Source organism: Arachis ipaensis, chromosome B1 (assembly GCF_059453495.1).
Source record: "Arachis ipaensis isolate K30076 ecotype BB chromosome B1, ASM5945349v1, whole genome shotgun sequence".
NCBI classification, from domain to species: Eukaryota; Viridiplantae; Streptophyta; class Magnoliopsida; order Fabales; family Fabaceae; genus Arachis; species Arachis ipaensis.
This window is the reverse complement of record NC_142436.1, coordinates 3563612-3590684: the sequence shown is the minus strand read 5'-3', so window position 1 is coordinate 3590684 and position 27073 is coordinate 3563612. Positions and strand designations below refer to the sequence as shown.

Sequence of the window (27073 nt, the reverse complement as noted above, 5' to 3'; positions counted from 1 at the left end):
CCTCTGTCTTCACAACTGACCCCATTTCTACCTTCTTCCCCTTTTCCATTTTCAAACAACAATATCGAAGAGAAGACAAAGAAGAATGACAAGACAAAGCAGATAAAGGGAGAATACAACTAACCTTTACTCATCTTCCGCGAACAAGAGAGAAGAAAAAACGAAAGACCACATGCAAATGGATAGAACAAAAAAACCAGACAGTCAATCCACTACCCCCATCACAAACGTTACACCTCTCAGAACAAACCCCAGCCGTCCAACGTGCGGATCATCAAATTCAATCAACGGCCAGATCATAAACACCCTTTTCCGTAACCCAAAGTGCATTAAATGCAGTTTCATCCTTCCAAAATAAAACTCTCTCTCCTACTAAGCATTCCGCGCGAAAATTCAAATCACAACAACTTGAAGTAAAAACAGTGAACAAGTTAAGCTTGGGGGCTCCGAGTTATAGCTCGGCACGAAAATTCCCACGAAACCCAGTTCCGAGTTATAACCCACGAGTATAAGCTTAACCTGTCCATAAACCAAGAAACAGGTCAACCTTGGGGGCTATGATCCGTTAGAGTAAAATAAAACAAACAACAACAAACTCGGAACTGAACTAACGCATGAACCCTCCCTAAATCTCTCCTCAACTTCGAAAATAGAGGACACAACGGATGGAGACCTCATCCAGTCCAACAAATCCGCATAACCACCCTCAACAAACCCCAATATATGCGAATTACATACTCAAGTTGTAGGTACGCTATTCACTCTAGTTTTTCTTCTGAACTCTCTCATACTTACACTTACTTGAGCGTTGGAGTCCCTTTTCAGGTATCCAACGCCACCCCTCCAGTAGAAGACGACGTTCCTCTCCCACCACTCCAAGGAAAGTCAGTCTGTGTGTTATCAGAACGTGCTATACTTCGGAGTCAACTCTCACGCAGGAACAGATTTAATATTTAAATCGCCAAAAAAAATTATTTAATATTTAAATAATAAGACTTACGAAATCTATAAATTAAAGTCTCTGTATAGCTGAGTCCTTCTTAGCGAATATTATTATTATTATTATTTCTTTAGAAAAATTAAATATTGTAAAACAATTTATATTTGTATAAAATAATATTAGTTTAAGTAAGACATATTTATAATTTATTATTATTAAAGGAGTTACAATAATTTGTATATCGTTTCCGACTAACGGGGTCTCATGATTTCCACTGCCTGAAGCAATAGGGGCTCGTCTACATCTAATTAATCAACTTATTATTTATTAACGTATTTTATTATTTCCCTTTTCTTGGTGGGAAGCATTTTAATTACCATATAAATTAGGGGAGTACACATATCAGATTGGTTTAAATTTATTGGAGCAGAAAAAGAATGGAACCAATAAAATTTAATCGGTTTAGTTTGGATTAAGTAAGAGTTTTTTTTTTTTTTTTTTTTTTTTTAAAGATGAGTGCCCTCAAACAACTAATTTGAACGGATTGAATTCAGATCGAAGCTATTTGGATAATTGAGTATTTACTTAAAAATTAAATTAAAAAAAAAGAATAAAATGAGAAAAAATTCGATAAATTGTAATAGTAAAAAAAAGAGAAAATAAATCATTACAAATTATAATACATCATCAAATTCGTACTTAAATAAATATCATTTAATATTCACAATTTGACATATCTTAATGTATATTATATATTATATTATACAATCTAATCTAATCGGGTGGATTTAGATTTGTAACCATGAATCTAATACTTAAACCGATTAAAGTTAGGTTTTACTGAATTTTATCCAAGTATCCAATAAATACTAGATTAATTAACTTGGATCGAGTCAATCAGTTATATTCTGATTATCTGATTATCCGTATCTGTGTATACTATAAATCGAGACAAAATTCAACAAACATAAAATAAGTAAATTAATAAATCAATCAATAAATATTAGCTAGAATTATCTGAGGAGAGTTCCCACGAAAAGGACCAAATTTTTGCATTATCCTATTTCCAGAGAGCAATAAACTATTTAAGTAGAATTCAAAGTCAACTAACGTAAAATATTCAACCTTGATATAGAACTGTTAAGCTAGCTTCCATGAAACAGAAGTATACCATAAAAAATAACCTGAAATTTTAACAAAAAATAATTTCTAAAATAGGATGCTATTTCAGAATAATCTACCAATTTAGCATTATATCAACATCAAACTTAAAGATAAGTCTCATCAGTAGAGAAGCTACTAATTAGCTCCATAATCATGTGAAGGGATCCCCTTTTTTTTTTTTGGGAATTTTTCAAACTCTCACATTTGTTTAAGATTAGTAAACTAATCATTAGACCAACTCAACTTAATTATGTGAAGGATTTTTTTCACAGTATCTCTAGTCCGACAGACTAAAAACTAATCATTATAAATAAAATTCGAATTCTCAATATGTGAAGGTTTTTTTTTTTTTTTTCACAATATCTCTAGTGCACTCGAGTAACCAAGTTGGTTTGTGAAGGAAAATTAATAGTGGCTTTGCTAACTCCTTATTCAGTCAATAGCCATTGGGTCGCAGGTTTCTGCTTCATTCTGTGATCTAGCACTATCTTTTGGGCCTAACGAAAAACTTGACTAAGGTCCAAAACATACGACAAATATTCACCTATAAAAGAAAAACATTATCCAAGTCCAAAAAAATATATTATAGAATAGATCTCATTAGATGACACACAAAAGACCGACCAAAAACTATATATTACACAAGGAAAAAAAAAACTTTTATCTAAAAACTTCATTGTAGCATTAAATAAAATCAAACGCTTTGTGGTGTTTCCTATAATATTTATTTTCATACTACTTTTTTTAATATCTAATTGATTAAATATTCCAAGGTCAGTCATGGATGTTAAGGTGATTAAATACTCCAATTAGGATGGTGTTTTGGAGTAAATTAAGGTGATTAATCACGTAAAAATATTTTATATAAAATAATAATTAAAAATTATTAGATAATTTGATATACTTAATTAAATTATTTAATATAATACATAACTGCAATAAAAGTTATTTTTACCGACAAAATTTTAATGGTAATAACATAACGATCACTGTATATCTTATTTAATTTATGTTTTTGCAACAATTATATATCTGCCGTTATTTTTATATGTTATAATGGTAATTATATATACTTTTTGCGATAATTAAAAATATTTTTACCGAAAATAGTATAATTGTCACTAAAACCTTTTAGCAACAAAGTATAAGATGACTAATATCTAATTACCAAAAAATATAAGAGCGGCTATTTTTATTTCTGTTAAAAAGTAAAATAAATGACCACAAAATAAAAAAAAGACTTCCAATGCTTTTTTTCCACTTTGTTGACTCAGCACTTATTGCATGAAAGTGAAATTTTTTTAATTTTTTTCTTTATTTATTTTGTTAAATATGATTTTATACCATTTAATATATTTTCATATATTTTTTTTTGTTCAACTTAAAAAAAATATACAATAAAAATTCACACTTAACCAATAATTAAAAAGAAATGAAAAAATCCGTCCATTATTCCTATGTAACCTCCCTAAGCCATGATGCTTTGGCGCCTCCACACTCCACCCTTCAAGACCTTCCTACTCCTAAGCATCTAACATAAAGAAATTAGGCACTGTTAGTGTTGTAAATGTGAGGAACGCATAAAATTAGTTTTTGAAGAGTAAGAAGTTTATAAGATGAGAGATTCATTAATTTACTACGTACCTTAAGGTTTTGAGTTGGATGTGATGTCTTCTCATCTTATGTTATCTTATTTGATTCCTCCCCGAAGTCTTTCCGGTAGTCGAGAGCTCCCCACGGTTGACCCAACAAGTAGTATCAGAGCCGATGGTTATAATCGATCTGGTTTAAAAAATATTCAAGGTGAAGTATCGAAAGTCTTCCCGACAAAGGTGATCCGGACGGCACAGTTGACCCAACAAGCACTTATTTTTTTTCGAGGCCTCTTTAATTTTGACCACTTCATAAATTAAACCTATGAATGGTCGAATATACAAGAGAAATAAATTTGACTGATTTTTTTTATATTTTCTTTATATAAAAAATTCAATTTTTTTTTTTTACATTTTTTATCTATTACTTTTAATATAAAAAGAATATGTACACAAAAATATTGTATATATATTTTTTCAATATATTCTATACATCCATTAGGTCACATTCTTCATCATGACATATATAGAAGATACCATTCAACATGTACAAGCTAGTTAAGTAATTTATTATATTATAATTAATACTAACCCCAATCAATATATTCAATCAACTTGATTTATTCTAGCCACTTGAACCCGTGCATGCACCATTCCCATATTATGGATGGCTATCTGCCAATTTATCTAGGACCAAGAGCTTAGGTTTTTATATTAGATTTGATTTGATATGATACTTACCCACTCGTGGAAATAATTCTTATAAGTCTTTGCCAGTTAATACCAATGCTTTAAATTGATCTCTCTATTCTTTCAAGATCTCATTTGCTGTTCCAAAACATGAAGCAGTAGTGCATGCTAAGAAAAAAATATATTTAGATTTGGTTGTTATTACGACAATGTGAGAGAGTTGGAAAATGATTAGGTAAATATTTAATCTACGTGCACAATTGTCAGAGGAAAATATTTAATAATAAAAAAAATTAATCAAAATTAGCTAAAATCTATTTTATTTAATATTCATTAATTATTGTAATAATTAATAAATATATACTAAATAAAATAAAATCTCGCTAGAGAGCCGATGGAGTATTTGTACAATGTGTACAATTAGCTATTTATTTAGCTCAATATGAGTTAAAAAATGAACATTTAGAGTAAAATACAACTAATTTCTCAAACACAATACATCCATACTATCTAGAATAATCATCCAGGTACCAGTGATAATAAACATCTGATATTCTACTGAATTGAACATCCCTAAATTCCTATTGTACACATTATACAGATACTCTATTGACTCCTTATACTTCCTCAATAAAATAACATCTAACTATTTTTTTATCTACTTAATATTACTGTTATCATATATATATGGTATGGAAGACAAAGTAGTAATCAATCTCCCTATTATTAATTACCAATTACATGTATATATTCAACTAAAAAAATGTGTCCAATATATACTTAGAGATGCATTCCTACATTATATTACATTGCGGACTTCTTCAGAGAAGAAATATTTTCTCCTCTGTTTTTCTATCAACTATCTTTTAAATACGATTATTCAAAATATCATAGATACACAAAATGACAAAAAAAAATTAATCATTAAATTAATTATTATATATTTATATGTATAAATATATTTATTATTTGATTTATATTCAGTATATATTTTTTATTCTAACATATATGTTATTAAAATAACTGGTTTAATAAATAATTTTTTGTATAAAGTATAAACATAACATGAAAATATTATTTAAAAGAAAATATATATTACCAATCAAAACATGTATTTCTTTTTGTTGAATAGAGGGGGTCAAAGACCCCCATAACATGTATTTAATGCATTTATTGTATCGAATATGCAATTAATGCATTTCATGAAACCGTTTTGTTAGAAATTTAATTAGGGTTATACTAGACAACTAATGCTTTTTTTGAACACCATGAATATCAGGCTTTAAAATTAGTCCAATTCAAATAAAATACACTACATTTTAAATTATTCACATAAATCTTAATATTAAAATAACTATCTGCACATTTAGTAAATTGAACATTCGATATATCTAGTATTCATATTGTTTAATATTTTTATTGTCTACCTATACTTTTTCAATTAAATTAAAGGTGAAGTTAATTCTTGCCAACTAGTTAAAAAATAAATCCTTTGTAAAAAACTTTTTTATTATTCTAATTTTTTAACTTTTAAAATAAAAATAAAAGAGAATTAGCTTAATTGACTTATATTGTAATTAATTTTCTAAACTTCATGAAAAATTGAAAATTGACACTCAAACTGCCGGCATCTTTCTATTTAGCGGTGGTTTCAAAATCCGCTGCTAAATTTTCGCCGCCATCTATTGGTTTTGCTGTAGTGCATAAATATATTCAAATCAAACTATAAAAATTCATAACTAAAAATAAAAAAGCCTGGAAAATTAAGTTATAGTCTGTGGTGGAAATTCCTAGAAGACTTTTATTATTATCTCAATAATATCGATCCAGTGATTGCTCTAGTATTATTGAATGCATAATACCAAACGAAATCATGATGATAAGTCTATTTCAACGTATATATTGATAATAACTCGTCTCCAATAATCCAGATCACTCTGTTTGGAGTTATTTGGAGTCTCATATAGTGAGAGATACCAATAAGATCTTAGTAAAGTAGCTTATGTTACACCACAAACAAAAAGAACTATAGCTACCAAATGATGCAATTTGTGGAATATCAAAATCAAAGAGAAAACCATAGGCACACGGCCACATTTGCGTTACAAATCAATATAAAAAAATAAATAAATATTTTTTTTTAAGTAAGCAATTTTTAATATTTTTTATTATTATTTGACGAACACAAATATTAAATTATTTTTAATAAATAAATTTTATTAATTTATATGTGTAAATTATAAAAAATATAAATATAAACTGTATTAATTTATATATATATAATTTTGATAAAGGAAAAACTACCATTTGTACCCATAAATTTTGCGAACGCTGACAAAAGTACCCATCAAACAAGAAAACTAACGTTGTACCCATAAAAGATGAGTTCCGTGTGACAATAGTACCCAAACCGTGATTTTTCGTTGATTTTTTAATAAAATTTCCAAATTACCCCTTCTATCTTCTTCCCCAAATTTCAAATTTCACAACCCTCATCCTTCGTCTCCTCTGCCACCGCTAGTCACCATTTCCTCAAGACCCAAGTACGTGATGTCTTCCTCCAACCTTTATCCTCAACCTCCATCTCTCTTTATTCCAATCCTAATTTGTTCTCCAAATCTAAATCCAAATCAACTTTAACATCATTACCCTTATTGTTTCTTTCTTCTTCGGATGCAACAACAACACTAAAAAGCACACCCTTATCAAACTCTTCAACCTCTTTAACTTGAATATTGTTGTTCTTCTTATTCCAAAGCAATAAGTAGCAGAATTCAGCAACCAGAGCCAACAAGAGGTCGGTGGCCACTTTCTCTTTCCAACGGTGACTCCAAACACTGCTCAGCGCCGTCGATCTGTAGAAAAAAGGGGCCGCTGTTAGAGTATCTTCATGCCATTTGGTGGACTGATATTCACATCGCAGCCGCCGCTGTTGCTCAGGCTAGGCTTTGGAGGCCAGCGCAGAACCCTCTAGAAGGTTGTGGTGGTAGTAACGTTATTGTTGAAGGATCTTGTTTCACTTTGAGTACTGGAGAACAAGGAGGGATGATGGTGGCGGGGTACATTGATGAGGATGAACTTCTGAATATGCCGAGTATGATCGAAGACATGGCCAGGGGAATGCAGGGCGAAGAAGGACCCACACTCCCAAGCCCACCTTCGATGACGACATCATCAGCATGTGCTGGTCCTCCGGTGAGTTCTCAGCGAAGCTTCTCCTCTGCAACAAATGCGACCGAGGCTATCATATCTTCTATCTCCGACCTATCCTTCCTTCCGTTCCCAAAAGCTCTTGGTTCTGCGCCTCTTGTTCCCACAGTGACACCAAAGAACCAAAATATATTTTTTTTTGTTAATTTCAAACTTCTTTATCTTTTTCTACACCAGATCTACAAAATCCATAATATTTGAACAATAACCTCAGATAATTAATAATCCACAGTTTTAATCTTTTTAATTTTTTGGTGGCTGGTAGCAGTAGAGGAAGACGAAGGATGAGGGTTGTGAAATTTGGAATTTGGGGAAGATAGAAGGGGTAATTTGGGAATTTTATTAAAAGTCAACGAAAAATTACGGTTTGGGTACTATTGACACACGGAACCCATCTTTCATGGGTACAACGTTAGTTTTCTTGTTTGATTGGTACTTTTGTCAGCGTTCGCAAAATTTATGGGTACAAATGGTAGTTTTTCCTTTTGATAAATATATAAATATAAATTAAATAATTTTTTATGTAAAAAATATTTATAAATATATATGTAAATTATTATTATTATTAATCAAATACTGATAAAAAATAACATTATTTATCGATCATGTAATAAATAAATAACCATCGGGGCGGGTATGTAATGCTCTCATATGAAGGGTCCATTCAGTGATATTCAGTCGTACTCGTACCAACCATTTTAAGATTGAGAAGGTGCCGGAAATCAAGCCTTGCTGTAATTTAACCAATTTTCTTTTTATCTTCTTCCAAAAAAAAAAAAAAAAAAAAATTGGATAAGACCGTCACTTTAGTTTCCAATGAACTAATGTATACTGCAATTGTAATGTGATATTTATTTGTATAATTTCATCACAGATTATCGTATCAAAATTCTAGTGGACTTAAACAGTTTGCAACTCCCGAAGTTATTTTAGTGTGCATCAGCATCACAAAGATGCAATTAGAATAATATAAGGTTAATAGAGAGTTACACAACAGAAGAATATGCGATGTTATTTTTAAAATAGCTATAGAGAATTAGAGATTAATTTGTCTATTTTATTTTTGAAATTATTTAAAAAACTGATTTGTTTGTCTCATTTTTAAAATAGTTATAGAAATTAATTTGTCTATCTTATTACACGTAAATACTTAACGGTTATAACTTATTACGTCAGTAATTAATACTTAATAATGAATAACAGAAAAATTTAATAAAAAAATACTAATGGATGAAAATAAACGTTAAAAATTATATTATATATTAAACCATTTTAAAAATTAAAATATTTATTTTTAAAAATTTCAAAAACAAATTTAAATAATTACTCTAACAATAAAATTCTCACTATTTTGCCGCTCATCACTTAATTATAACTCTCTCCCAGACCAAAACTCTTGTTTCTCTTTGGGTAAAGAAACTATCTTATTTTCTTTCTTATTTGTTGTTGTTTCACATTTATAATAGGGGAGTTATTTAGATAAAGATATTAAAAATGTCTTTTTTAAAGATATTTTTTAAAAATTAAAATTTAATATATATAATTAATTAAATTGTGTTATTTTTATTAAAATTAAATCGGATAAATCAGTTTAACCAAAAAATTAATAAATTAAATTTTGAACCGGTATAAATTAATATTTTTTTGTAAAAAATTACTATAATATTTTTATTATAAAAAAAATTAAAATACCCCTATTTTATATATATATATATTAATTTTAAAAACTCGACAGAAAAAAGGGTATAATTTAGGATTCTCAAATATATATAATAAGAGTATTTTAGTCTTTTTTTTATAATAGGAGTATTGTAGTCATTTTTTATAAAAAATAATATTAATTTAGATCGATTCAAAATTTGATTCACCATTTTTTGATCAAATTAATTTATTTGGCCTAATTTTGATAAAAATAATATAATTTAATCGATTGTATGTATTAAATTTTAATTATTAAAAAATATTTTTAAAAAAAGACGTTTTAGACGTCTTTATCAGAGTAGCTCCCTTATAATAAAATAAACTATTAATATAACATCATCTCTATTATAATTTCTCTCTCTCTATATATAGAGCTTCTCTTATTTACTTAAAAAACAAAACTATTAATTGTACAAATTAACCTCATGTCACAATAAAAAATTGTCAACTTTGGCTTTTAGAGTAGAGTACCAACTACTACTAACTCAAAGATCACTTTCTTTCTGGTATATTCAAATTCAATGGTAGACTTGGAATCTTGTATAAAATGCTAAATAGCATCAGCATGGCTCGTGCACTATATTTAAGTAATAAGGATTGAAGTTCATAATTTTTTATTATAAAAATTAAATTTTGACACTACGTACTATATTATAAATTTTTTTGTACCAAAAAATTAAACTAATAAAAAAATATAAATTATTATGTCTCTATCACTTCTAACCATTACAAATGGTTTTAATTTATAAAAAAAAAAAGGAAAATACTTTGCTTGAGGTTTATTTTTAGGTGTTGTGGTCGGTGCCGGAAACCTTAGTTCCACGAAGCTTCGTCTCTCTGATGTGGTCCCCAACACTTAGCTGCCAAAAATTGCAATGGATGATGGATATATTCTTCTCATCAACTATTTAATCAAATAAAATATCTAGGTAAAGAAAACCAAAGAGAAGAGGTACTTGTACGTTGGTTAATCATGACGGTTTGAAGATTAATTAATGCTAATAATTTATCATAATCTCAACATAACGGAAATATAGTACACACACAGATCCAACGGGTTTGTCAAAACTCAATGGTAATGTATGTGGTTAGAGATTAGACTTTCAATTTAATCATCCAAAGGAACGGTAAAATATATATTTGTGTTGGTCTTCAATTTATTATTATTCAACCACACACCATTAAAAGTAAAATGTTAGAATAAAAAATATATAATTTAAGATTTAAAAATTATGATTTGTGGTTTAACATTTAAGATTTAAAAGTTTAGGATTTAAGATTTAGAACTTAAGGTTTAGCTTTTTTTTTTTTTGGTTTAGATTGAGTTTTCTTTTAAATATAAATGTGTTGTTTTTAGGGAGACTAATTTTGTATTTTAAATGTGAGATATTAAATTTTAATGGATTTTAATTTTCATGGATTGACTGAAGAAATGAATTTTATTAGTTATCTAGTTGTATGATTGTAATGTTTTATAGATTAATTTTCATTTCATATTTTCCCGAGTTCTGGTTTTACAAAGAAATCACCAACTTATATATGATCTATATCAAAACAAAAATTAATATTAATGTTCTTTTATTCTAATATGTTATTTAAGTAGAATTTTTTTTGTCTATTAGATTTTGTGAGCTAGATATATAATCATATATTAACTATTTTGTATTTAATTTTTATATATATGATGATCTCACTACTATTTTAAATAATAAAAAAAGTCAAAATTATTTATTGGTTTGTACTTTAATGAAATCAATATTTTTTATTTTAATTAAATCTTCAAACTAAAATTTAATAAACCTAATAACAAAATATAAATAAAATTCAAGATTTTAGTGTTCAATACACTTAAATTACCTACTTATAACTTGTTTATCAAAAAATTGTTATTCAATTTGATAAGAATATTCAGCAGATTTTGGTGATGTAACATATAATTACATCACATAATGTAATATATTAGACATCAGTTAATTTCTTCTTCACGGAGGCTATTGTTTGAACTGACAAAAATTAAAGCTAATAACATTTGATAACGAAGTTAATTATTGCAATTATATAATCTCATGTTTGAATTCTGTTGAACTCTAAGAATATAATTAATAAAGACAAAACAATCGCCAGCTACATTATTTAAAATAAAATATAACAATATAATTCGCACATAATTGAAAACATAAAAGCCAGCGGCGCAACAGTTAGATATACGTAGAATGTTCATCAGTACAATTACGTACATACATATATAAGAAACAATATATAATGTACCTTTGATCTCATCACCGAATTTGTATACATGAATGCCTGTCTTATTTTTCACGCGGCTTTAATTTCGTCCAAAATTTTGTGATCCATTCATTCTAGGGTTACAACTGGATTATTGGTTGGGGGTTTAGTTAGATTTGAATTCGATCCTAATTTATTATGAAGTGACTATTTAAGATTTGAATTCGACGCAAATTAGTTAATATAAGATTTTTTGTTTTTAGTTATTTACGGTATCTTTTTATTCTACAGGTCAAAGATTAATCTGTTGTGAATCTAAACTTTATTTAAAGTTTGATTACTAATCAATGGGTCACTGTACGTATAAAGTAAAATTCAAATTCCCAACACTTATTTAAATGGGCAAGTGAACTGATTATTCAATTAATCTAAATTCAACTAATCCAAATTGATTAATATAAGAGGAGTTTAAATTAGATAAATTTGACCTCTAGTAAACATATATAATTTTGAAAATTATACCTAACAAAGTATTAAATCTGATCTAAGAAATAAAGAGTTTATTAAATAGATGTATAATATATACATCAAATAATAATATATATAATAAAGAAAACAAATTTTACTAAAAAAAAATATAAAGAATAAATAGGTTCTTGACTTTTTTTTTTTGCGGATATTTTTGTTTCTAAAAATTGAAAAATACAGTCATACCTTTGACCCTTCTAAAACGCGGACAAATTTATCCTTCCGTTAAAGTCACCCAATTAGACTCAACAAAAAACGCTAATGTGACTTCTATAATACTGACCTAACCGTTACGAAATGACACGTGGACCGTATCTTCTGAAAAGAAGACGTATTAATCCAACCACTATAACTTTTAAATGAATGTATAACTTCAGGTGAGCTGGTCTATCCTAACATAGGGTGGAAAGCGACACCCATATATATCAAATAAAATAAAATATGTTTGAGATCCAACCGAATTTTGGAATGCCGAAATTAAAGCACCCCTAAATAATAATATGATCTCATCCATTCCCTGGCTGATATTTGTTTTCTTATTTAATTTTACACAAAATATATATAAAAGTATATGGTCCTTATTAATTTTATGAATAATGAGTTGGACATATTATCATTGCCTAATTTAATTTCTTTCATAAAAGAGGGGGCCTCAAATATCTTTCATCAAAGAAAATAACGACCTCGTCCCCATTTCCTTCAATAATAATAGTAGTAATAGTAACTCTGTTCAAAGTCTCTTATTCTTGGAAGCATGCTTCGCTATCTTCATCTTCGCGAAAATTTTAGAATAAGTATATGAAATTAATTTTTAATTAATTAATAGCAGTTTATTTTTTATATAAAACTATTTTTTTAATTAATGATATTAATTAAAAAATTAATTAGTCGAACGCAAAATTTTAATTTTTTCCAAATTTTAGATTTTGGTCACATTCTCTCCTTTTTATCATTTTTATATAATAATGAACAAAATATTTACTTTAAGATATATAACTGATTTCAGTTGGTGGTTGAATATTTAGTTTATTCGTCTATTTAAGTAAATGTTAAAAATTTTAATTTCTTTTTGAATAAATACCAACTCAAATTAGAATGCAAATTAATTTTTGACATATTAAGATAAGAGATACCATAAAAAAATTGATAACAAGAAGAAGGTAACATAGCTTAGGACTAGAGCATGTAGAGGAATAAAGTACAGTTCTTTTGGTTTGCTTTGTATTTCATTGTTTATATTTAGCTTTTGTAACTGTTGGTATAATTTCGACTGGTTGTGAAATTTGACTATGATATCGAATATAAATTGAGTCGAAAAAATTTGGGACAAAATCAGTTGATCATGTGTGGTTAAAATTTCGATGGAATAAGGATTCGACCATAAAAAAAAATAGAACTTCGAGAAGAGTCAAGTCGAGAGAGACCCAAGTCGAAATTTGATAATTGTACGTGATTTTATCTGGGAGTACTATATAGAATGTGAGGTTTGTCGACCAAGATAAAAACAAAGACGTACGCGTGGGGTGTCAATTTTGGAAAACAAGATCCTTTGCCGGCAAGGCAAGTTCATGAGTAGAGATAAAAAGAGAAGGTTAGATCGTGCCAAGAAAGGAGCACTCTGCAATTCATTATTTATGGTCTATAAACAAGAGAAATTTAGAAGAGTTAGAGGACTTCAATCTAAACACTTTATCATTATACAAAATTCTGTAAATAAAAATCCAAATTACACTGACGTCAAGCAAGTACATGTGAGTGTTTGGAGTCCACTTTTAATTTATTTCTGTTGTTTTCTTTTCTTTTATTTCTTTTGTTATTTTATTTTTTGTTAATTTATTTTATTTTAACTTTTTTTCGCATTTTTCTTGTTCTTTTCAAATATTTGCTTTTTTTAATTTTAATTTTATTCTTTTATTTATTTAAAGCTTTCGTTTGCTTTATTTATCTCCTTTTTATTACAATTCTTGCTATAGTTTAATATTATTGAATATTTTGTATATTTTCAATATAAATACTAAGTAATTTTTGGGTTGAATTCATTTTTTTTAAAAAGTTATATCTACTATTCGAAATAAGATTTTGATACAAATTTAATTTGACTTCCTGTCAAAATTCCGTTGAACTCTTTTTTTCCAAAAAGAAAGAAAGAAAGAAAGAAAAGTTTAGGTTGGTTCACATTTTAGTAAAAAGGCAAAAATTGATTCATGAATTATAGGTAGCTGGGGACGGCATCAATAATTAAAATAATTAAAAGCTGAATCATTGGCCAGGCTGGTGGAGTAATATTTTGTGCCGTCAATAATTTATTTTAGAGTAACATTTAAAGTGTACTTAAATAAATTAAATTTTGTACTCCGTACTCTGTACAATTTTGAAAATCGAAGATGAGCGCCGGAGTGAGCGGGGAAGAGACTTTGAGGGTGAAACACGGTGAGGCAGCCGATAATGTCGGCGGAAGAGATAAGGGGGAGAGTGGGGGAGGGATTGCATCAGGGGAAAAGGAGGATCATATTTCGGGAGGGGTTTCTAAGCCTTTGAAGGTTTCTTTCAGGGACAAAGTTGTGGGTTCCAAGATTGCTAAAGCTTTTTCACTTGTTGAAACTTTATCGGGAGATAACATTGCGGTAGTTTCTGGGAAGCAAGGAGATCTCTTGCCACCGAGTGTCACGTTTACCCAAGAAGCTAAGAATTGCTTGGCAGAACCTTATAAGGATGCTATAGTAATTAAGGTGCTAGGTAAACATTATAGCTACACTGCATTGTCTCATAAACTCCGAACGGTATGGAGGATTAAGGGAGGTTTTGGTTTATTGGACGTGGGATTTGACTACTTTCTTGTGAAGTTTGATGTAGCTGAGGAGCGAGAAAAAGTTCTCTTAGGAGGTCCATGGATGATCGAGGGAAATTATGTGGCTGTGAAGCCTTGGGATCAAGAGTTTAGATCAAGTGAAAACTGTTTTGGAGCAACTTTAGTGTGGATTAGAATTTCTGGATTACCAATCTGGTGCTACCAAGAAGATGCAATGCTCCGTGTTGCGGCTGCAGTTGGCATTCCCGTTAAGGTTGATTTGGCAACAAAATTAGCTGAAAGAGGACGATATGCTCGAGCATGTGTTCAGATAGATTTAGGATTGCCAGTGACTAAGAAGATTCTTGTTGAAGGTGTTGAATATGAGGTTGAATATGAAAGTCTTCACCTTATTTGTGGCTCATGTCTCAAGTTTGGTCATGATATGAAGGTGTGCAAGACTGACAGCAATGCAGGAGGAGGAACTAATGCCAAGGTGATCAGCGATGTAGCAAAGCAGCCAGAAAGCTCAAATTCAAAAAATCCAGTACATGTAGAAAAGGCAAGTTTTCATTTTGGCAAGAATCTTGGAGATGAGACTGTAAAAGTTACTGTCCCGGATTTGGTGGAGAGTGATTTGCATGCTGTTCATGTAGACCATGCACAACATGAGGATTTGGAAGGTTGGACTCAAGTGATTAGGAAAGGAAAGCATAAAATGGGTCAAAAGCCTTCTCTTAGCACCCATCAGGTCCAACCAAAAGTAAAGAAGTCTCCTAACAAGGCTACCAATACTTGGACAAGGCCTAATCACCAACGTACAACACATGCTACTGGATCCAAAGCAAAATTAAGCAGGGGCATCAATATTGGAAAACCGGTTAGTGTGGCTTCTTCGGGGACCCGGCACAATGTTCATCATCAGCAGCAAGGTGAGACAACAAATGGCACTGTGCGAAAGCGTCCTCGCCCAAACTCTTTGCAGAATTCACCAGTAGATAAGGATGGAGCATCGACGGCGGGTATGGTGCAAGTTTCGACGGAGAAAATTGGGCTGCAACTTGAGAGTCCATTAAAGGCAGGATCGTCGAAGACATGGACATCATGTTGAGTCTCGGGTTTGTTATTGGAGCTCCCTTTTTGCTATTTTATGGATAGTTTCAATATCATAGCCTGGAATGTGAGGGGTGCGTCTAACAAGATGGCCCGTGTGCATTGCAAAAATTTGGTGAGAATATATAAACCATCTTTTTTCTTTCTCTTTGAGACTCATACCATGTTTAATAATTTGAAGAATTTTTGGGATAAGTTGGGTTTTCATTGTGTTGGTATTGAGGAAGCAATAGGACACAGGGGTGGCATTTGGTTTCTATCTTCTATTGCTAATGCTTCTTGTGTGGTTATTGATCAAATTGACCAATGTATCACAGTGAAAGTGAGTGTGGGTAACTTAGTTTGGCTTTGTATTGCAGTATATGGGAGTCCTCAATTCGAAAAAAGATGTATGCTTTGGGATCATTTGCGTTCTATTAATTCAGGCCATAATAGACCATGGATGGCAGTTGGTGATTTTAATGAGATTGTGGCACCAGATGAGAGTACAGGTGCTTATTTTTCTTCTCACAGAGCTAGTCTATTAGCTACTACTCTAGATGACTGTGAGCTCTTTGATCTTAAAGTGACTGGTAGGAGATATACTTGGTATAGAGCAGTTCAGGCTGGTAGGGACTTGGCTAAAAGGTTGGATAGAGCTATAGTTAATGAGGCGTGGATGACAATGTTTCCTGAGGGTTATTCTGAAATTCTTAGCAGGCTTCATTCTGATCATTGTCCTATTTTAGTTCGTTGTCATGGTAGCCCCAGAGTGAAAGGTTCACGTCCTTTTAGGTTCCAAGCTGCGTGGGCAACACATCCTTCTTATAAATATGTTATTAGTAAGGCTTGGAATCAAGAGTTTGGAGGCGTTACCGAAAGGCTTAAGATGGTTCAACAGGCTTCTTTGGACTTCAACTCAAAGATTTTTGGAAATATTTTTGTGCGAAAAAATAAGCTGGAATATCAGATTGATCAGATTCAACGGCGTTTAGAGGTTACCGATGTGTTATCTCTGAGAATTAAAGAAGCTGAACTGAGGGAAGATTACAATAGGCTTTTGTTGCAAGAGGAACTTTTTTGGTACCAAAAATCTAGAGAGCAGTGGGTCAAGTATGGGGATAGAAACACTAAATTCTTTCATCTTCAGACTTTGGTGCGTAGAAACCATAATAGAGTACATGGATTATATGTTAAAGATGGGTCTTGGTCTACTGATCCAGATATTCTCCAGGAAGAAGCCCTCTCTTTTTACAAGAATCTCTTTGGTACAACGGAAGAGGTTGAGGTTGATTGTTTAGGGGATGTTCCGATGCCCACTCTAAGCACTGAGGCTTGTGCTAGGTTAATTGACCCTGTCTCTTTTGCGGAAGTCAAGTCAGCAGTATTCAGTATGAGCCCTTTTAAGGCTCCTGGTCCAGATGGCTTTCAAGCTTATTTTTTTAAAGAATATTGGGAGATAGTAGGCACTGAGATTTGGAATATTGTCCGGAGCGCTTTTTTGGGAGAGTTCTTAAATCCTAGCATCATGGAAACTCTGACTGTGCTTATTCCTAAAATTGATAACCCTACCTTTATGAAGGATTTCAGGCCTATTAGCTTGTGTAATGTTGTTTATAAAATTATCACCAAAGTATTGACTAACCGACTTCGGCCTTTTCTTCCAGATATTGTTAGTCCTTTACAAGGAGGTTTTATTCCAGGTCGTGGTGCTCCTGATAATATTATTGTGGCCCAAGAAATTCTGAATTTCATGAAGCACACAAAATCCAAGAAAGGTACTCTTGCTTTTAAAATTGATCTTGAAAAAGCTTATGATAGGGTGGATTGGAGGTTTTTGGAGAGTACTCTCATTGCTTTTGGTTTTCCTATCATCACTGTTAATTTGATTATGACTTGTGTCTGTGCATCATCTCTTTCTATTATGTGGAATGGGAATAGATTGGATAGTTTTGCTCCTAGAAGGGGGCTTAGACAGGGCGATCCAATGTCTCCTTACTTATTTGTGCTTTGTATGGAAAGACTTGCTTGCTATATATCTCATAAGGTGGTTGAGGGTGTGTGGAAACCAGTTTCTGTCACTAGGGGTGGCCCAAAATTTTCTCATTTGATGTTTGCAGATGATCTCTTACTCTTCTGTCAGGCTACAAAGAGTCAGGTCCAAATGGTCATGCATTCTCTTAACATTTTTTGCAAGGCATCTGGCATGAAAGTGAATCTTGAAAAGTCTAAAGCTTTTTGTTCTAAAAATGTGACTGCTCGTAGAAGAGATATTTTTACTAGTGTTTCTTCAATACGTTTTGCTTTGGACTTAGGAAGATATCTTGGAGTTAACCTTAATCATTCCCGTACCAGTAGGGCTTCTTTTCATTCGGTGATTGAAAAGGTGAGGGGAAGATTAGCTAATTGGAAAGGAAGGCTTCTAAATAAAGCAGGGAGACTTTGCTTGATCAATTCTGTTGCAGCATCCATTCCTGTCTATCATATGCAGGTATCTTTTTTTCCAAATTGGGTTTGCGATAAATTATCTTCTATGATGAGACAGTTCCTTTGGAAGGGTCAAGTTGATGGTAAAGGTCTTTCTCTTGTTAATTGGAGGACCGTGATCACTCCAAAAAAATTTGGTGGCCTGGGTGTTAGAGATCCTGCGTGTGTTAATATATCTTTACTTGGTAAATTGGTGTGGCAACTTTTTCATTGTCAGGACAAGCCTTGGGTTGCTCTATTGAGGGCGAAGTATCTAAGGAATGAGGGAGTTTTAGATGGCCCTGTCCCTTGCAATGCTTCTCATGTTTGGAAGAGTATCTCAAAGGCTTTTGGTGCTCTTAAGGATGCCTTCTCTTGGTGCGTTGGGTCACTTGATCAATCTTTTTGGTTTGACAATTGGAGTATTGAGGGCCCAATTGCTCAAGATGTCCCTTTTGTACATATATCTAACTCTGATTTAACTATTAGAGACGTTTGGAAAGATGGTCAATGGAATCTCCATGATATTTTCTCTACCATTCCAGAAGATGTCAAACAGCGTTTGAATGCTTATAGTAAACGTCACCAATCAACTAGTGGATTTGAATGCTGGAGAGAGTTCGGGTTGGTCGTGGGGTGTGGCATCTTCTAGACTTTACTCAGCTAGGAGTGGGTACAGTTGGCTAGCCAAAAGAAAGTTTGACTGGAATGAGCATGATAATTGGTTGTGGGTATGGCGACTGCATATTCCTGAGAAGTACAAGTTCTTGATTTGGCTCAGTCTTCATAATGCTATTCCTACGGCAGAGTTTCGTTTGGGTCGTGGTTTAGCTTTATCTAGCACCTGTCATCGGTGTCAGAATGGTTCTGAATCAATTCTTCATTGTCTTCGGGAGTGCCCTAGTGCCAAGGAGGTCTGGAACCTTTTAGGCCTGTATTCAAATAACTCGAATTTACATGATTGGCTCTACAGAGGTGCAAGGAGTGAAAATGTTTTTCTTTTCTTTTCGACCATCTGGTGGATTTGGAGAAGCAGGAATCAGGACTTATTTAATATAGATGATTCATGGAGTGCTAGTAAAGTGGTGAGTTTGATTCGTAGTTCAGTAAGGGAGTTTCACACTATTTTTGCTATGCATCAATCTCTGTCTCCTCCTTCACTTTGTTTGCATTGGGTTCCACCTCCAGTTTATTCTGTTAATTGAATTGTGATGCTAGTTGGTTTGCTCCTTCTGGCTATGCTGGTTTTGGTTGTATCATTCGCAATCCTGATGGATGTTGGTTGAAAGGTTGCACTGGGAAAGTCGAAGTGTGCAGTGTTCTTTTTGCTGAATTGTATGCAATTTGGAGAGGTTTACTTCTTGCTTGGGAGAGTGGATTTCGTGAGGTTATTTGTGAAACAGACTGTTTAGAAGCTCTTTTCTTGGTAAACCAAAGAATGCTTGGTAAGGATATTCCGGAATGGGATTTGGCAAAGCATATACAGGAGGTTATGAATTGGAATTGGAGAGTCTCTATTCTTTTAATTCAGAGGACTGCAAATAGTGTTGCAGATTGTATGGCTAAAGCAGCTGCTTCTGTCGCGGACATTCACTCGAATTGGAGCCAACCATGGAGTGAGCTTCAACATCTAATAGATTTAGATATGACCCTAGCCAATTAATTTGGTTTTGTATCTTTTTTTTTCTTTCTTTTCTATTTAGTCACCAAAAAAAAAATAAATTAAATTTTAAATCATCGACAATTTTAATTTTATTATTCTAACAAAATTTTAGACTAATTGGTAATATAATTCATAATTAGAACTAAATTATCTTATATTCATATTTTTGAAATTTAATTATTTTATAATAAAAACTAAGAATTTATTTATATAATAATACACATATTAAAAATTTTTATTAAAAGATGAAAGTATCAATTTGACTCACTAGAATAAGTCTTGAAGAATTTTAAAGTAATAAGAATTTGTATGTTTTCCACCTACAAAATCTTGTAATGCTTGTAAAAAAAGACTTTAGATTGCAAAGATGCAATTTTTCTTGCCTATATATGCACCTCAAACCAAAGATTTCAAATGCATGACTTCAAAAGAAAAAGGTTTATATTACTAGAATTGATATTTTTAAAACATTCTTGTTTACGTATAAATATTTTTAATAACTACATTTAATTAAATTGACTTAAGCCTAATAAATACTACTCATATAACATTTACATGAACTATATGTTTCTTTTTTTTCGTGTATTTTTTATTTTCTTTTTTCTGCTCTTCCTTTTTTTTTGTATTACTGCGTTGCCATCGTTGTTATGTTTTTTTTTTGTTAATTTTTTTTCCTTCTCTTTCTCTTTTCTTTTGATATTCTTTTTTTAAATAAAATAAAAAAAAAACAAAGATGACAAAAAAAAAAATAAATAATAAAGAAGAAACACATAGTTTCTTGTTAAAAAACACAAAAATTTATCGATATAGTACATAAATTTTTGCGTATAACAAAAAAATAAAAATAAAAAAATTTAAATTTCGGCACTTCTTACTAAATAACTACAGTAAATAATAATAAAAAAATATTCAAATCTCCTCCAAAAGAATTCAAAATTAATAAAACTTAATAGTGATTCACAGACGTAAAAGTTCATAGAAAATAAAATTCTTAAGCTAATATATAAAATTTTCTGTGTTGGTCACTAATATTTTTGTGTCGTATACTAAAATTTTTATGCTTAATAGTTTTGTTGCACATCTTAAAAATTACTTCTATTGTTACTTTTTTTTTGTCATTTTCTATACTAATTTTTTGTTTTTTTATCTAATAGTTTTATATTAAGTTTTGATAATACTTAATACCTTAAATACATTTGTTAGTTTTAATGAATATATTTTTCCCTATATATTCTAGTATGTTTAATGAATATAACCTACTAGTTCTTTCTCGTGGTAATTCCTCTTTTCTTCCTTATATCTCTATGGCAATGCAAGCAAAAATTTTGGTAATTCTCCTCTTAACTCTAACTCAGACATTGTTGCACCATTTATTAATGAAAAATGTTTGGTAACCAAAGAAAATCAACCAAAAACAGCCATAATTTGCCTTATTTAATATTCATTAATTGTTACGATAATTAATGAATGCTAAATAAGGCAAGTTCTGACTTTTTTTACTGTGTATTAAAATAGATTTTAGTTTTAAAAGTGATTAAATTAATTCTTAAATTTACAAATTATAAATTTTTATTATTCTTATAATTTATTAACTGATATTAATACAATACTAATATAAAATATTAAAACGCCAGTATGACATTTTTAACAGTAAAATAACATAATTAAAATTTTAATATAATTAAAAAAGTATCCTAAATGAATTAATTAAACTTATTTTAATTAAAAAAAGTTATATTAATATAGAAATTAAAATAAATTAATTTAAGATATCTATTTGATTATATCAAAGTCTTAGTTACATTATTTTGTTTGATTATAACCTTCGCAGTTCACACTACTTCCCGTGCCAGCTTCATGATCTTTGAAGCTCTTAATCGTTGATCAATCCAGGTCTCAGTTTATGGGAAATGATGTTTTGTTTCTTCTGTTATATATATTCAACAATGATTTTTTAACGATTATTTAACAATGATTTGCTGTTACTAACAGCAATTAATGTAGCAAATTCTGGATCAGTAATGAGTAAATAAATATATTTTTATTTAACATATATATATAAGACAAACTGCTATAGTCTATAGCGCAGGTAGATGAATCTTACTTATGCATTCCCAGTTTCCCACCGTTTACATTTTTATTTTGACGTTTTAAATATTATATATAGTACATAACTAAAGTACAAAGTTTAAATAAAAAAGTTAAAACTTCGCACATATTTATATCATAACTATAATAAAATTATGCTATTTTGTACGTTAAAATTAATTACCAAAGTCAGTTATTATTATAAAATACATATTAAAATATAAATACATATTGAAAATAAATTAAATTACATATATATTTATAATTTATACACAAATATATTAGAAGTTAATTTTAGTGACTAATTTTAGTGTACAAATAACATTTTTATTATAATAAACTAACTACTATTTCACCTTTGTCAATTAATACTTAGCAAAAATTGAACTGAAAACAGAAGGGCAATATTTTAGTATTGAAATATTGTCTGAATTAATAATAGAACTAGAGATTGTTGGACACAATGAATAAGTATAAATTATGAATTTATTTATCAATAAATACATATTATTTTGACGGATTTTTTTAAATAAATAAAAAAAAATTATATTTACATTTTTATTTAAATTTTTTTTAAATTTTTTTGAATATTCTGTTATTATGTCACAGATAACAATAATTAATTGATAATATTAGAAAAACAAAAAAATTTATCAAAATTTATCTTATTTAATATTTATTAATTATTAAACTAAAAAAAATAAATTTTAACTGTTTTTGACTAATCTATTTTTGTTATCAGATATTTCTGTTAATTAATTATCAAAGTTTACTACTATACCAGTCAATAGTTCTTATTATTTATCTACACATGGCGGACAAAACCCTACAAACTAGTTAACTACACAGCAAGAAGGTAAGGAAGCCCCACCTCACCGCATGTGTTCATCCAAACCCCAAAAAATTGCAAAAACAATAATACACACACACACATTATATATATATATGGAGGGCAATTTGGTAAATTGAATCCACTCAGTTCCATTATTATTAACTTCAAACGTCATCATCACAATTATTAATTTATTTATAATTTATAAATTTTGTTAAATCCACCCATTGCATTATGAGTACGGTTGTTACTATATATACACCACTCATCCTCCAACCCCTTCCCTTGTTCTCAAAGCTCTAGTAACTCAAACACAACAAAAAAAAGGTTTTCTTCTTTTGTTCTCTCTTTTTTTTTCTTTTTCTTTTTCTTTTTTTCTGATCCAGGTTCAAATCCTAGATCAGTTTTAATTTTCTCTATTTTTTTTCCCTTTTTGGGTGCTATTATTTCTCTTGATCATATTATTCTAAACCAAAAATACATTATAATTATGGGTAATAGCTTAAGGTGTTGTTTGGCTTGTGTTATTCCTTGTGGTGCTCTTGATTTGATAAGAATAGTGCATTTGAATGGTTATGTGGAAGAGATTACACGTCCAATAACTGCCGGAGAGATTCTCAGGGAAAACCCTAATCATGTTCTAAGCAAACCTAGCTCTCAAGGTGTCGTTCGCCGGATTTTGATCCTTGCTCCAGAGACAGAGCTCAAGAGGGGAAGCATATACTTCTTGATTCCGGCATCATCGTTGCCGGAAAAGAAGCGTTTTGCCACTGCGAAGAGCGGAAGCATATGTGATAGTGACATTAACAAAAAAGTTTTGTCAAAAAAGAGTAAGAAGTGTGATGATGACGACTCGTCATCACACTTCCATGCACTCACTCAGATAGCTTCTAAAAATAAAAAATCTTTAGGAAAGGATCGCCGGAAAGGCCGTGTTGGTGTATGGCGACCTCATTTAGAGAGTATCTCTGAAGACTAGTTAAATTTTTTTTTTTTTATCTTTTTATCTTTTTTCCTTGTTTTGCCGGTGATGTCAAATTAAACATGCTGGCAAGGAGGAGAGTGAACCAAAAAACTTGGTTCATTTATTGAAACATAGCAAAAGATCCTCCTTCCTTTTTTTTTTTCCTTTTTTCCCCATGTTTTATAATATATGCGGGTATTGATCTTTGTGGATAAAATCTTCATCTTGCTTTGGTAAATTTGTTTTTCCCTACATTTATTATTGTTATTATTATTTTGGTTTTTCTAGATGCAGTCATCATCATCAATATGGGTGAATTGAATTATTTTAATTGATTTTTTTTTATCAAATCTAATAATTTATGTGCTGAAACACAAGAAAAAATAATGGATAGAAAACAAAAATAGAAATTGATTAAGAGTGAAAAAATTATTGAAGTTTGTACACTGAGGATCCATTTTCATCCTCAAGTTTCCATGCAAATATCTAAAGAAAAAAGAGCGTTTCACGTTATCTCGTGCCCCACAATTTGAATCGCAAGTTAAGGCTATCTGATTTGTCTTCAATGGCCATTTACAATTGGAAATTTAAGGACAAATTTTACTTTCTTCATTTTCTAATGGATGCATTATTGAAAATTATCTTAAGTTTTTATTATTAGTTTTTTTTAAATTAGGAATTTTTATAAAATAACACTTCATTTAATGCATAAAAAAGTTAATGATTTCCCTAATAACATAGGTTAGGGTTACTAAGTTATATTTGGTTAATTTTAGCAAACATAGAAAATCTCAAGTAATTATCAAAAAGTTAATATTTAATTTGGTCCTGAATTTGCATACGTGTTTTAATTTAGTTTTTGAGATTTCAATTACTTTTATTTAGTTTCCAAATTTTGTAAACATGCCTCACATTAGTCTCTGAGACGATTTTTAGTACAAAAACGTTAATGAAGTGCTGATATAAATAGTCATATGCCACGCTAAAACCTGTAATTAAAATGATGCAGTTTTGGTTTTTGACATTCAAATAGCCGAAAAGTAATGTCGCGTCACTTGTTTTGTTAGGTAAAGTTTCGATAAATACCACTTTTGATTTTTTAAATTATTTAAATGCTAAAATCAAAACGACATTATTTTACAGAGTCTAGCATGGTATTCGGCTATCAACGACAATGTTCTGTTAACATTTGTACACTGAAAATTGTTTCAAAGATTAACATGAGTCGTGTTCACAAAATTTAGAGATTAAATAAAAGCAATTGAAATTTTAAAGACTAAAATAAGACTCACATACAAATTCAAGACTAAATTGAATATTATCCGAATTTTCGAGTGAATTTTTTATTTTCTATGGTTATATTTCTATCTTTATATTTTCTATGTATATTTTTGCAAGCTTAGTCTTTAGAATACTCATGATTAATTAGATGTAATTTCTTAATTAGGTATAAACTTTATTAGTTGTGGCTCCAATTTAGAATGATCGAAATGATTAAATAGTTTTGAATATATATAGGGCCCATTTTTCTATGTATTAAGCTGTATATTTTACTAGTACTATTTTGGATACGAGTATTTAATTGGAACATGCATGTTAGGCACATATGTCTACTCAAAGAATCTATCTGTTTCAAAAAAGAAAAAAGAAAAACTTAAGAAGACCTAATAGAAGTTGACATTATTATTATGATTATCCGTACTAACGAATTTGTTTGTTGGCCTGGATTGTTATTATGTGCCACATTATGGCATTAATTAAGTAGATGAACATTTGTAATTAATAATTAACCAATCTAAGTACCAATAATTAGAAAGATGGTATAATTATATTTTTAATTCATTTGAAGAAAACCTGGTAAAAAAACTTAAGCTTATATAAATGGGGTTATTTCTTTTTAGGTCATAAAAAAGAAAATTTTGAGTAACAACTTTATTAAATTATGATCTTAAACAAATTAACTTAAGTTGGTTGAATGGTTAATTTATTTATCTACTTAAATAAATGTTAAAAGTTTGATTTTTATCTTGTGTCTGCAGCAAATTTATTGATAAATAATAACTTTTTAATAAAATTTAAATTTATAACGGATTAATTCTTGACATATTGGATAAAAAATACCGTAAAAAATAAAATTAAAAATTATGATCTTAAGCTTAAGTATAGATCAAGTTCCAATTAGGGATGATGATTGTCAGCCTACGCTTTCTCCATACTTTTGATTACCCTTTAATTATTTTATGAGTCAAATAATCGTTCTATAATTAATTGCTAGTGTAGTGGAACTAGTTGGTTATTAATTATCTCCTAGTCTCCTACTTCTTAATGTGAGTTATTATAATCATATTTTATGTCAAAGCTCCTAGGATCGGAGTATAGAACAACATATGCTTATTACGAAAAAAGTAATTTAACATCTACTATTCAAAACTGTTAGTGTCGTAAGTGTGAGGAATGTTGAAGTTAGTTTCACATAAAAAAAAGTAAAGAAGAGTGAGAAATTTATAAAATGAGAGACTCATATATTTGACACCTTAAAATTTTGAGTTGGATATAATGTATTCTCATCTTATATTATCTCACTTGATTTTTCCCCGAAATCACCACAATAATAAATCGAAATGCTGAATTTTGATCCAATTATCCTTATAAAAATATCTAAAAGTGACGCTTAATTATGACAGTTAAATCAAGAAGCAAAATTAAACAAGTTTGGTTAAACGTTTTTTAAAAGGAAAATTATGTCAAGAAAAAGATATATAAATATATAGTAGAAGAAATAGAAAGAATAAAGGAAGAAAAATTATTATAAAATTACTCATCTTAAAAATTTAAATTGATAAAAAGAAGTAACATAAATTATTATATCTCTAACACTTTCTTTCGAACAAAAATCTCTTTTGGTTTATTTAATTTTTGCACAATTTTTTTTTATTTATTTTATGTCATCTTTTTATTCACCAAAGATTGAATTATAGACTTTTTAAATATAAAACTATAATTATATTATAAAATTACTCATCAAAATATTTAAACTGATAAAATAAAATAATATAAACGATCTCTAACAAAAGTGAGCCTTGGTTTGTTAAGGAACAAAATAAATTAATGAGCCAGATTTATAACAAT

General features: G+C 29.8%; 1 protein-coding gene and 1 pseudogene across 1 annotated transcript; both read left to right on the top strand.

Annotated features, from left to right (window-relative positions):
- The first annotated feature begins 14435 nt into the window (after positions 1–14435).
- On the top strand, positions 14436–15837 carry LOC148575568 (uncharacterized; annotated as a pseudogene).
- Positions 15838–23270: 7433 nt separating this feature from the next.
- On the top strand, positions 23271–24182 carry LOC107644587 (uncharacterized). Its single transcript, XM_021115914.2, has one exon. The coding sequence runs from the start codon at positions 23471–23473 to the stop codon at positions 23957–23959; it is 489 nt and encodes a 162-aa protein (XP_020971573.1). The 5' UTR covers positions 23271–23470; the 3' UTR covers positions 23960–24182.
- Positions 24183–27073: the final 2891 nt, after the last annotated feature.